At 49.4% G+C, this 12,055-nt stretch overlaps 1 protein-coding gene across 1 annotated transcript in view; it reads right to left on the bottom strand.

Annotated features, from left to right (window-relative positions):
- Positions 1-798: 798 nt before the first annotated feature.
- The window catches only part of CLPTM1 (CLPTM1 regulator of GABA type A receptor forward trafficking), a 32,966-nt gene continuing 21,709 nt past the window's right edge, over positions 799-12,055 (bottom strand). Inside the window, exons 6-14 of the mRNA XM_063139689.1 lie at positions 10,813-10,898; positions 7,887-8,007; positions 6,185-6,429; positions 5,225-5,318; positions 4,769-4,959; positions 3,534-3,629; positions 3,111-3,246; positions 1,808-1,975; positions 799-1,643 (exon numbers count right to left, since the gene is read on the bottom strand). Coding sequence (XP_062995759.1) covers positions 1,327-1,643; positions 1,808-1,975; positions 3,111-3,246; positions 3,534-3,629; positions 4,769-4,959; positions 5,225-5,318; positions 6,185-6,429; positions 7,887-8,007; positions 10,813-10,898 — 1,454 coding nt within the window. The 3' untranslated portion in view covers positions 799-1,326. The remainder of the gene's footprint in view (positions 1,644-1,807; positions 1,976-3,110; positions 3,247-3,533; positions 3,630-4,768; positions 4,960-5,224; positions 5,319-6,184; positions 6,430-7,886; positions 8,008-10,812; positions 10,899-12,055) is intronic.

Genomic DNA, 12,055 nt, shown 5'->3' with positions numbered 1-12,055 from the left:
ACAGTAGAGTTGGAAGGGCCCTATAAGGCCTTCGAGTCCAACCCCCCCCTTAGGACTGCGAGCAGTGGGGGTCATACTGGCACATGGGAAGGCTTGGATACTGCCCACAGTTAAAGGAGACACTATGGATCTTTACTAAGAGCTTCTTCAGACGGGGCAGGTGGGTGGGAATCATGTTTCCCTCCCGTTGCTTTGCCTCGTGCTACAATAGGGACAAGCAGCTTTCTCTTCCTCCGCACGCGGAAGAAAGAGGAAGTAAACGGAGACCACGTGGCCCATTGAAGTGGCCGTTTTTATCGCGCTGCTCTCCCTGCACACAGCGGGAAATGGTGGAGGAAAAAACGGATTTTCTGGGGTCTTTCTTTAAACAGGAAAATGACCAGGCGGAGCGGGAGGCATGCAGAAGGTGGACAGCGTTGTGAAAAGGACCCGCGGAAATCCGTGAGTGCCCAGTAACGAGCGGGTTATAAAATGCTTGTCTGATGATCCTCTATGAATGATGCAGGAAAGAAATGATATATAGAATTTGTTTTGTTTTTTTGGTAATACTAGAGCTACTTAAATTAACTGGTAAGATGTTCAGGGCTGATAAAAGGAAGTTACTTCAGACACTAGACCATAACGGCCAAAACCTGGGTTTCTTTTGTCTTTACGAGACCTGAACCTTGTGCCTACTGCACAATTCCGCAATATTTCCGCGTTCCCACAAAATTGTGATCTGTGCACGCAGCCCTGGCTGTAAATGGTTCCCCTAAACCCTCGTAAGAAGAAACAAGAGGAAGCAGCGGCAGCAGCAGATTTGGTCTTTAACTTAAACACCCATATGAATTTATTAAATCCGGAGTCTGTATTAGGATGTAACGATGAGAAACAGTATTTCTTTTGTTTCGTTTTGTTCTGATAATCAGCTCTCTTTATGAAACGGAGACACAACTTGGAGGGAAACTCCTTAATAACAAATGTCCTAAATACCCGCACAATGGAATGGAGGTCACAATGATTACTGGTTTGAGTTTTGCTTTAAACATAGAGATTTACGGAGGAGTGAGTTTGGGGGGGGGGGGGGGAAGTGAGGTTTCTCTCCCGTGGATACAACATGTCACATCGAACGGCACCAACATTGCAAGCGGTCGCTCTCGCCCCATCCCAATGACCCCCGACCTCCGTCCTGCCCCCCAGCGAGTTTACCGGAATATAAAACAAAAAAAAGCTTTGGACCCTGGAGGGCCGAAGCAACTCCTGCCATCACCCATCCGCTTCCTGTCCATTATCCATCAGTGAGAGTGTCAAGTTAGGGATTTTTAAAAAATAACAGTTAGAGCAGGTTTAATCTTTCTTCTTCTCCTCCGCCGTTTTCAGCGGGAGTGTTTCGGGGGCACCGTCCAGCACGCCTGCCGAGCCGGCCTCAGGAGCGCCGCTGGCCACGTGCTCTGTCGCTGCCGCAGGAGCGCCGTTGGCCGGGCCCTCTGTTATCGCCTCGGGGGCACCGCTGGCCGGCGCGGCAGGAGTGCCGCCCTGCTGAATGGCGCCCTGCGTCGTCGTCCGAGACCCCCGGTCCTCCCCGCTGATCCCGAACTCGTTGACGCGGGTCGGATCCACCCGGTAGATCCACCGCTGGTAGAGGTAAATGAAGAAAACGACATCTGCGGGAGAAGGAGAGAAGCCGCGCGTTACAACGGCACAGGTTTCAGGTCAGCGGGCGTGAGTAGCCCCGTGGCTGGGAGGGTCTCTCACTCTGGACTGACAGGGGAAGTCTTGCTAAAATGGGATGGGGACATGAAGTAGGTGCAGGCAGAGAGGAAATTACCATCTCGAAGACAGCCTATCCTGTACATCATGGGCATTTTGATGACGAAGGCAAAGAGGTCGTCGATGAAGGTGTTGAGAGCTTTGTAGGTCAGCATCCGCCACGGTAAGTGGGCCACCGACTTCAGCTTGTAGTTGATGAACAGCTGAGGTGTCATGGTGATGAAGCCTGGGCAGGGAGAGGGACAACAAACGAGAGACTGAAACCAACGGAGGGGAAGGTGGTCCAGGGTTTGGCCAAACCAAGATGCTGAGGACACCCAGCTTTCCCTTTCCTTTCCATCTGAATCCAAGGAAGTTGTTCAAGTTCTGAATCAGTGCCTGATGTCAGCAATGGACCGGAAGAGGGCAAACGGTTTGCTGTTACCCACCCTGAGGAACGTTTGAACAGGAGAAGAACCGTGGCCGGGTCAGAGCGAAGGCCTTTCTAGACTAGCGTTCTGTTCTCACAGTGGCCAATCACGTGCCTCTGGGAAGCCACAACAGGACATGAACGCAACGGCACTCTCCCACGCCTGTTCTCCAGCAACTGAGAGATATCTGGGAGAGCGTCTTCTCCCTTACCAACCTGCCCGGTCACTGAGGTCATCTGAGGGCGTGCTCCTGGTGGTTCCGCATGGACCAATGGTCCAACTGGAATCCACCAGGAGAAGAGCCTTCAGTGTGGCGGCCCCCTTCCTACGGAATTCCCTGCCTTTGGAGGTTGCTGTATTGCTTGTATGAGCAGGGGGCTGTACTCGATGGCCTTATAGGTCCCTTCCAACTCTACTATGCTATGATTCTGGTGCCTCCTGAAAAGGTCATTGCTTCATGAACCTTTCCTTGAATGACAGGCCATGATTTTACCAGAACTTGGGTTTCATTAAAAAGTTCTTCTTTTAAAAATAGTATTTTTTTTAATATGGCGTTTTTATTCTTTTATTCTATTGTTGTTCACCGTTCCGAAATCTTTTGGGTGGGGAGTGGTATATAAATATTGTAAATAAATAAAAAATTAAATAATAAACTGCTATTGAGAGCTGTACTACCTCTGTTCCTGGGAGGGAAACTATAGCCATCATGGCTAGTTGGCATTGCTAGCCTTTTCCTCCAAGAATTTGTCTACCCTCCACCTTTTTTTTTTTTTTAAAGACATCCGATTTGGTGGCAAAGTGGGATATAAATTTAATGGGGAGAGAAATGGACAGATAAATAATAAAGCAAGCTGCAGTTCACAAGCCGCATTCAGGCTGATTTGATGCCTGTGGAGGTGCCAGGTCTGCTTGGAGCAGAACGCTGTTTTGGGAAGGCCCCCGGCTGCTCACCAAAAGTCAGCAGGAATCCGTACAGCATGCTGAGGACCCAGGAGTACCAGCCCTTGTGCTCCATGTAGAGGAGGCTGTACACCGCGTAACAGCCCAGCAACGGGAAGAGGATCCAAGAGAGATACCGGAAAGCCATCTGGGGAGGCAACGGAAACAGACCCACAATACTAAACTCCTTGCCAGGAAATCCGAAAAGTGGAATTCCTAAGGCTGCATGACTCAACAGATGCTAGTTGGGAATCTCACGTTCAGGTGTTTTTAGGTATACACAATCCACCCTCACCACCCCAGATTTCTCTGGGATGCATTGGAATCTAATGGGAATGCTGGTTTCTGCAAATTACCACCATGGAAAAAGAACTCCCCCCCGGTCGCAGTATCTGGAAAGGATCCCTGCTCCTCCTGAGTAGGCCCCAAACTCACGTCATCGTAGACTTTGGTAGATGTCTCTATGTACGTCGATTTGTCTTTGAACGTTAAGCGTGGAAGGATCCCGGCAATTTTGTTTTCCCGGTCCAGCTGTTTATCAGCGGCGGAGAGAAGCAGAACAGGGAGAGGAAAGGTGTTAAGACATCACGGTAAAAGGATGGTTTAGTGAAACAACCCAGCTGGCTCAAAGCAAATGAGACGAGCCATATACATGCTGAAGACAAGACAGAGGAGATTTCAGATCCTGAGCTGGTAGGAGCCACTTCTGCCGAAGTCCTATAAGACCGACATCTATGGCACCATGGGGAGGAAAGCCTAACCGGTTCACACCGGAACTGCCCCAGGGCAGCCCAAATCTCAAAACAGCTTTCTCTAAAATAGGTAAAAGGAAAAAATAAACACAGGGCAGCATTATCCAGGGCTGCAAGTGGGAAATCAGCGGTAAAGCGTAAAGCAAAACTTGTACGCAGAGTGTTAAAAAGAGTGCAAAAAGTTCCCAGCCCTCCTGCATGAAGACAAAAGGAACACGTAATCCATGTTCTCGAATTTGCGGCCACAAGTTGTGTTGATGGCCACTAGCACAAAGCCTACGGTCAGGAATGCTGGGAGTTAATAGCCCAAAACATCTGGAGGGCACCAGGTTGGGCCATATGGAAATCTCCAATGGCACTATTAACAGTGAACGCCAGTTGCTAAGGCATAACGGTTGGGGGGGGGGCATTGCCATCACCTCTTGCTTGTGGGCTCCCCAGAGAAACCTGGCTAGCCCACAGGGGGTGGGGTGGGGAGAATAAGGATGCTGGCTTGGATGGACCATTGCCATGACAGCACAAGGCTTCTCTCTGGTCCTTCAGGGTAAAGCTCGCACATTATCCAAACCACTGGCATCCACCGATTCCTCCCGCTAGATTTCAGCTTGACGGCAAAATGGCGAGTCTTCTCACAACATTATTTCTCTCGTAACTCAAGGTGCCGAGGTGAGCGGGGGCCACTGGCCACCCTCCCAGCTACGTTCCGCCGGCCCTTACCCTGACATCCATGACCTTGGTGATCTTCCAGAGGTCAATGAGGAGCCCAATGAAAACGCATCCACCGATCCCTCCCGCTAGATTTCAGCTTGACGGCAAAATGGCGAGTCTTCTCACAACATTATTTCTCTCGTAACTCAAGGTGCCGAGGTGAGCGGGGGCCACTGGCCACCCTCCCAGCTACGTTCCGCCGGCCCTTACCCTGACATCCATGACCTTGGTGATCTTCCAGAGGTCAATGAGGAGCCCAATGAAAACGCTGACTTGCACCACGAAGTTGGTTTCGTTGTCCAGGATGTAGAGGAGGACGACGAGGGACTGGAACACCCCGAAGAAGACTGAACGGACAGAGAGACCCTCTAGAGACTGCCTGCTGTTCCAGAACTGAATATCTAGAAAGGGGGAAAGAGAAAGGAAGGTTAGAAGGAAAGGAACCGCACTTCTGCCACTCCCTGATATACACACTGGCAGCTTTTCTGACTGATGGCATTGCCAGTGGTTGAGTTTGCACTTGGCCAGCGATGGTTTAGCATTAAAGCCACAATTCACTGAAGAGGTGGGGCAAGGGTGGGGCACTAGAGAAGCTGTATTTATTTCCCCAATACCTTAACTATAGTGGGGGGGAGGGGAAGGAATCACCAATATTTTGGAACCTACCATTTTTGAAAGCGAGGAATTCAAAAATGCTATGTACAATGGAAACGACAATGGTCAGAGCCAGCAGATATGGATTTGTTTCTAAAAGAGCAACCTAGGGGGAAAAAGGAAAGAGGGATCTAAGCGTTAGGTATTTCCAGAGATCCTTACATTTATGAGCATGCCAGAAGTGTGAAGAACCTATTTTCCAATCTTGGAACTTTCCCAGAATTTCTAAAGTCTCCATTTACATTTTTTCCCCTTTTGACAGGGTTTCTAGCCCTCATCGTTTCAGATGCACTGGGGATATACAACCGAGGGCACAAATTCCACGGGCCTTCTTGGTCGCAAGATCCTTTAAGGGGGGTGGGGGGTTACAATGCAAAATTCAAGACTTAATGGACCTTAAAATGTAGCACCTTACGTAGAATTCCTCAAAGATATGGGAACTCCTCTATAGGCACTAAACTCCCTTCAATTATTGCGGTCTTCTGTGTTCTTCAAAGCAGAAAAACAGCTACGAAACACTATACATAAAAGAATAGTACAACACGATGCAGAAACAGTTCACCCTAAAATACCTTCTCTTTCCAAGATAGGCAATACCGTTATTAGGTATTTATTCTAATAAAGGTATGGCCCATCTAGGAAGTTTGGGGTTTCTCTCTCTCTCTTGCCTGGACAAGCCCAGGTGTCTCTAGAATAGCAGAGTTGGAAGGGGCCTACAAGGCCATCGAGTCCAACCCCCTGCTCAGTGCAGGAATCCACCCTAAAGCATCTCCGACAGATGCTTGTCCAGCTCCCTCTTGAAGGCCTCTAGTGTGGGAGAGTGTGGGAGTGTTTCCTTTTATCTCTCTTCCTTGTCCGTGCGTTGGGTTTAATCCTATCAATTCGTTATTTCCATCTTAACATTGTTTGTGGGAAGAGCATGGGGAGAACCCTGCAGGCTTTTAAGAGCATCCACGGCCCCTCTCTCCTCACCTTCACAGAGTCTTGCTCCTCGTCCGACTGTTCGTACAGATCCTCCCCCAGGAAGTTCCAAGGGGACTTGGTGCTCTGGGCGGCATACAGCTGCCACCGCCACAGCGACAGCGGGCAGAAGGAAAGGCGGAGAGGCAACTGCTCCAATGTCTCATTGATAGGGAAGTAGTCCTTCTGCAAGTTCCAATAGTCGTTGAAGTACAGGATAGGGTAGTAGTCACCACTCACCGCGTCGAATTTCACATCTGCAACAAAACAAGATGTCGTGATGGCCACCAATCTGGATGGCTTCAAAAGGGGGGGTTGGATAAATTCCTGGAGGCGAAGGCTATCAAGGGCTACTAGCCCTGAGGGTTGTGTGCTATCTCCAGTATTCGAGGCAGTAAGCCTGTGTGCACCAGTTGCTAGGGAACATGGGTGGGAGGGTGCTGTTGCACCATGTCCTGCTTGTTCATCCCTGGCCGATGGCTGGTTGGCCACTGCGTGAACAGAGTGCTGGGCTAGATGGACCCTTGGTCTGATCCAGCATCAGGGCACTTATGTTCTAAAACAGCCCAAGGGATGTACACAGCATACCTGGACCAGGATGCTGCCCAGGTACAGCGCAGCACAGGAGGCAAAAGAAACTTCACTGCAGCATCCGATAAAGGACAGAGATTTTTGCACCTCTCGGACTGTACCACTTGCTTCCCTTCTCCCAACATAGATGGGAAAATGCTTTCTTAGGGGTAGATTTACACATTGAATTAACTGAATTTTGAAGTTCACAATAGGGGGAACACGGTTTTAGACTTTTAAACTTCTGGAGGAATTTTCAGATTGGGAGTGGGTTTTCAGCGGGTTTGAAGCAGAATGTGCCAAATTTTCACGAGGCATTCGATGTTGAGCCTTTCCTGGTGAGCAGTGAAAGAGTCAGTCAACGATTTAGGCACAAATGTCTGGGTATTCCAGTATTATAAAAGGAATCCAGACAAATTTTGAAGGGATACTCTGTGTGTGTGTGTGTGTGTGTGTACACACACACACACAGTGTCAGGAGGGAAATGGAGAATCTCAATCTGAAAGCTCACTTGAACTCCCTATGTACAGAAAGTCCTGTTTCATCTCAGGTGTTCTACTTAAACCCTGTAACTGCCATACCAGATCTCAAAACTGGGATGTGCAATAGTGGAACCTTTTAACTCGGGAAGATACTGTCATTGAGCTGAGGACTTTTTAAATTGATATATTTTAGATAAAGTGGTTTTTAGATATATGTTGTCATATGGTTTTTTAAAAAAATGTTTTTAAACTCTATACTGTATTTTTCAAGTTTTCAGAGAGCTTTGGCTATGGGGTAGTATAGAAATGATGATGATGATGATGATGATAATAATGATGATAATAATAATAATAATTTAAGTGTTGCTGGTTGACTGGGCTGCTGATTTAGCATACAGCGTCTGTGTCAGGAAAAACATTACATATGGGTTTGTAAGGGTGCTATTCCATGCCGTATGTCCCTTGAGGGCCTTTGGGTAGTGAAGAAAGCTGCAACCCGTGTTACCTCTGCACCAGCCCAAATGTACAAAGGAAGGCTACAACAATCTGCTAGTGCAAGTGATGGGGAGAAGCGCCGAGGGGGCTCCTCTCTCGCCCGCACCCCTACGAGTGTAGCCTGTTGCTTGAGTGGTTTCACGCGTCAATGGTTTGCTGTCCTTACATTGGTCCAGAGGTGGAGGGACGCTGCCCTTGACCCAGGGTGTGTGGTCATCCACAATATTGATGGTGAGATTCGGGTGCCAGTGCGAGATCACCTCCACGGGGCCGTAGTCTTCAGCTCTCTGCAACAAAAGCACAAAGCCTGAGTCCTTTTCCCTTGGCGGGGGGGGGGGAGGGGGGAAGAGAAGGGCACATTTTACTCAAGCCCCTAAGGAGAGGGCCCCCATCTCAGTGGGTTAAGTGAAAAAGGAACTCTTTGGGGGAATGAATTAAAATGGGAGCCACGCACCATTCATCCATCCCCAAAAGCTGACTTTTAGAGTGTGAGCAATGAGGTTTTAGGCACCTTCACAAAAGCCTAGCCTCTGCGTGAGTCACTGTTCTCAGCATGCCCCTTGCCTAAAAGGAAGCAAGCTCAGAGCCGTGGCGATCCAACGATGCTGTTAAGCTAGTAAAGCTAATTTATTAAAAGACCATCAAAACAAAAAAACATAAAAAGAAATTGAGCTAGTCCACGGAGGTTGTTCGTAGAAGACTGAATGCTAGGAGATGGGTGAATCTTCCAGACGTCTTCCTCGCTATCTAAGTGTAGGATTCCTCGGGAGTTATACATTGACTTGAGGCATCTTCAAAAGTGCAAACTCAAAACACAAAGTTCTATAATGACCCTGTACTTATTACCTGGGATTTGTGGAAGGGGTGGGGGGGTTGCCCTCCCATTGTGCCACTTCATCCTCCTAGCTGCAGCAAGTAGCCAAGGGAGATTTCCATAGCCTGTCTCCTAATTTGGTTAAGTTCCAGTTGGAGTGTTATGGAGCACAGCAGGCAGGTTATGAGGGCCGTACATGTCGCTTTCCTGATATCGGAGGCATTTCCTCATGTCATGGAGACCTCACCCATTATCTCATGGTCCCAGACAGCGAGGCGTAGGTTCTGCTTTGGCTGGGGGATTATGGGAGATGTAGTCCAACACATCTGGAGGGCACCAGGTTGGGGAAGGCTGTTCCGACCCTCTGGAGGAGAGACAGAATGGAGTTCTCTGCAGACAGGCTGAAAATAGCTAACGGAGCGCAGGTAGTTCTTGCGTGGCTGAGTGTTGTGACCCCACCCCAAGAGCCCGCGGGGCTGTGCACGACGCCCCCTCGCAACAACCTTGTGAGGCGGGCACACAGTGGCTGGGCGGAGATTTGAATCCGGCCCTCTAGCCAGGAGAGTGATCCAAACACAGCGGGTGCAAAAACTCGGCAGAATCACTCATCCACGCAGAGACTGACTGGGAGAAAGCAAGAGCGTCGCAATTAACCATGCAGAGACACAGCAGGCAGTCTCCTCTGGAACTCACATGATCTGTCACCACTGTACCGCTTTGCTATTCATGGCACAGCGACGTGTGCCGTTTGGAATGACTGCTCTATCCAGCGATGGGCATTTCAATAGGCACTATTGTGTCTCTCTCTTTTTTTTACCACCATCGAGTTTTCATAAGGCTTGTCAGTTGCCCTGTTCACTTATAAATAGTGCGACTCTAAAGGATAAGTTAAAAAATACAGAAACGCACGGGCTACACCTGTGCAAACCTGAATTGCAACTGCAGGCAGTTTCCTCGTCAGACCCGATGGTAGAACTGCTGCCCATACATACCGTTACGGCATTCAAAGCAATTCTCCCCCACTGCTGTCAAAAGGGACGGCTCCTTTCCCTCTTTTCGACGTGGCTGGGAACAGATTCGGAGATGCCTGGGAAGCTGTTCTCTAACTATAGCTCAGTCAGAAGTCCCAGGCTTGCAGAAGGAGTCGACAGGTTTGACAATGGCCTTTGGCTAGCCTTAGAAGCAACGCAGCTGGGGTGGGAGGGCTCCCAGCGTCGATTTCCCTCGAAATGGCAGTGCTGTGACTAGTACAGCCGGATTTCAATGGTGGAGGAGCACCCCAAAAGTTATAATGCCAACTGTATGCAAGAAGTGTGACTGAGTATAGGCGTCTTCTCTTATTTTATTTATTTATTATTGCATTTATATCCCGCCTTTTTTCCTGCAAGGAACCCAAGGCGGCGTACATAATCCTCCTCCTCCTCCTCCTCTCCATTTTATCCTCTCAACAACAACCCTGTGAGGTGGGTCGGGCCCAAAGTCACCCAGTGGGTTTCCATGGCCGAGTGGGGACTAGAACCCGGATCTCCCGACTCCCAGCCCGACACTCTAGCCACTACACCACACTGGCGTACCCTTCTCTCACACAGAAAACTCTAAATGGATGGCAGGGAACCAGACACAGCTTTGAAGATGGTTTGCTTCCCCTCCCTCTTCGGAACGTGTGGAGGAACAGGCAGGGATTCCGTCTAGCCCAGTATCCTGTTTCCAATGGTGGTCAGCCAGATGCTTCTGGGCAGTCCAGGGGCAGGGCTTAAAGTCGCCCCAACCCCTTCACAAACCACAACCCCACCCTGTCCCCCGTTCGCCAAGAGCTGTTTGCCAGGCGATGCTTCAAGTAAAAATCCACCTTTGGGCAAAGTGGTGTAATAAGATTTGGTTTCCTTCCACCCCGCCCAATATAATCTTTCCAGCTCTATCCATAAAAGAAAGGGGTTCATGGAATCCCCCACCCCCCTGCCCTTCAGAAGAAAGAGGCGGCGGATGGAAGGTTTCAACATATTATGAAGCGAAGAGCTAAAAGGACGGACGGAAATCGTTTTGCAACATTAAGTACAGCGTCTGCCCGCTAACGTCCATTTATCAGAGGCTCAGCATCGCCAGAGAGCCCTGGGCTGCCAACATTACGATGGGGAAGGCTGAATTTATGGGGACAGAGAGCGCAGGTAGGAAGAAACCCGTGGGGCTCTTCCCCTTGTGAAGGGCAAAAGTGCGACCTTGGTGGCTAAAGAAGGGAGGGGGAATGTGCAGACACTATGGCCCAAGAAGCTGTCATTACTTTTATCATTTCAGGATCCGCTTCCGTCTCCCCTGTTAGTAGATTCTTGGTTTTCTGGAACCGCCGGCGTTTGTACTTATTTATCACTGCAAAGAAGAAACAGGGGGGGAAAGGTAAGCGGATGTAAAAGCGAGCAACAGGGAAAGCTTGAACCCAGTATCCTGGGATCACAAGCGCCTTGCTACAACTCAAGTTTCTCGTGCCCGTGGCTGCCAGAGGGTTTCAAAAGGCCAACCCCTCCTGAAAAGAATAAGCAACGAGGACGTGAGAAAAAGTCCAAACCTGCTGCAGTTTCTCAATCTATGCAACAGCAACATTTGGCTCTCCCACTGCAGGCCTTTGGCAGGGACCCCAGGGTGCCAAGCTGCAATCTTATGAACAATGGAAGCTGCTTCATCCTAAGGCGGATCCTTGGTCCATCTGGCCCAATACTGTTGACACTGACTGGCAGCTGCGGCTCTCCAGGGTTTCAGCCAGGAGGTTTTTCTAGCCCTACCTGGAGACACTGCTGGGTATTATGCCTGAAACTCATCCTGGCCGGCTACGGTTTGCCACGACCTTCAGCGCAGATGCCAAGGATTGAACATGAGGCCTGTGTGGAAAATATCTCCCATACCACCGAGCTATATGGCTTTTATTCCCCCAAAGATGCAAAGGAAGCCAGGATAAGCAAAAGTTCTTAGCCGGCAGAATGAATTCCGAGCACAGAACGAGAGACTTTCTGGAGCAGAGATCCAGAGTTTTACAGAATACGCACAGTGTTGACTGCAGTTAGCATTTGGGTTTTGCAATTTGGAAGTCTCCCGGAAACCACGAGTAGGCAGGCAGCCACCTTCTTTCCCATCTCTGCAGAATGCAGGCTGTTGCTCTTGGGTACAAATACCCCCTCCTTTCCCTTTCTGGAAGGTTCACCACACACACACACACACACACTGATTTGCTAAAAGCTGGTGGCATTTCACAGGGCCCCCACAACTTTTTCCAGAGAAGTTAACTTGACAGCTGACAAAAAGTAATAATCAAGCCGCTTCCTTCCTGGCTTAGCAAAAAAGTGTCACGGTCTCCATATGTCTCTGTTTGCCACCCAATGTGTCATTTTGCAACGCAGCACGCTGAATGAAAATATACTGAAATGCAAAGTACACACTCACTACCATGCAGAACCCCATACCGGGCCCTGGGGGAAAGACCCGTCCATAAACCCCAGTGAAGATACACTGGGGAGCTGCAGTCGGCTGCAATA

Source organism: Elgaria multicarinata, chromosome 13, assembly GCF_023053635.1.
Source record: "Elgaria multicarinata webbii isolate HBS135686 ecotype San Diego chromosome 13, rElgMul1.1.pri, whole genome shotgun sequence".
In the NCBI taxonomy this organism is placed as follows: domain Eukaryota; kingdom Metazoa; phylum Chordata; class Lepidosauria; order Squamata; family Anguidae; genus Elgaria; species Elgaria multicarinata.
Note: the sequence above shows the minus strand (reverse complement) of the source record. Positions and strands in the feature narration are given on the sequence as shown.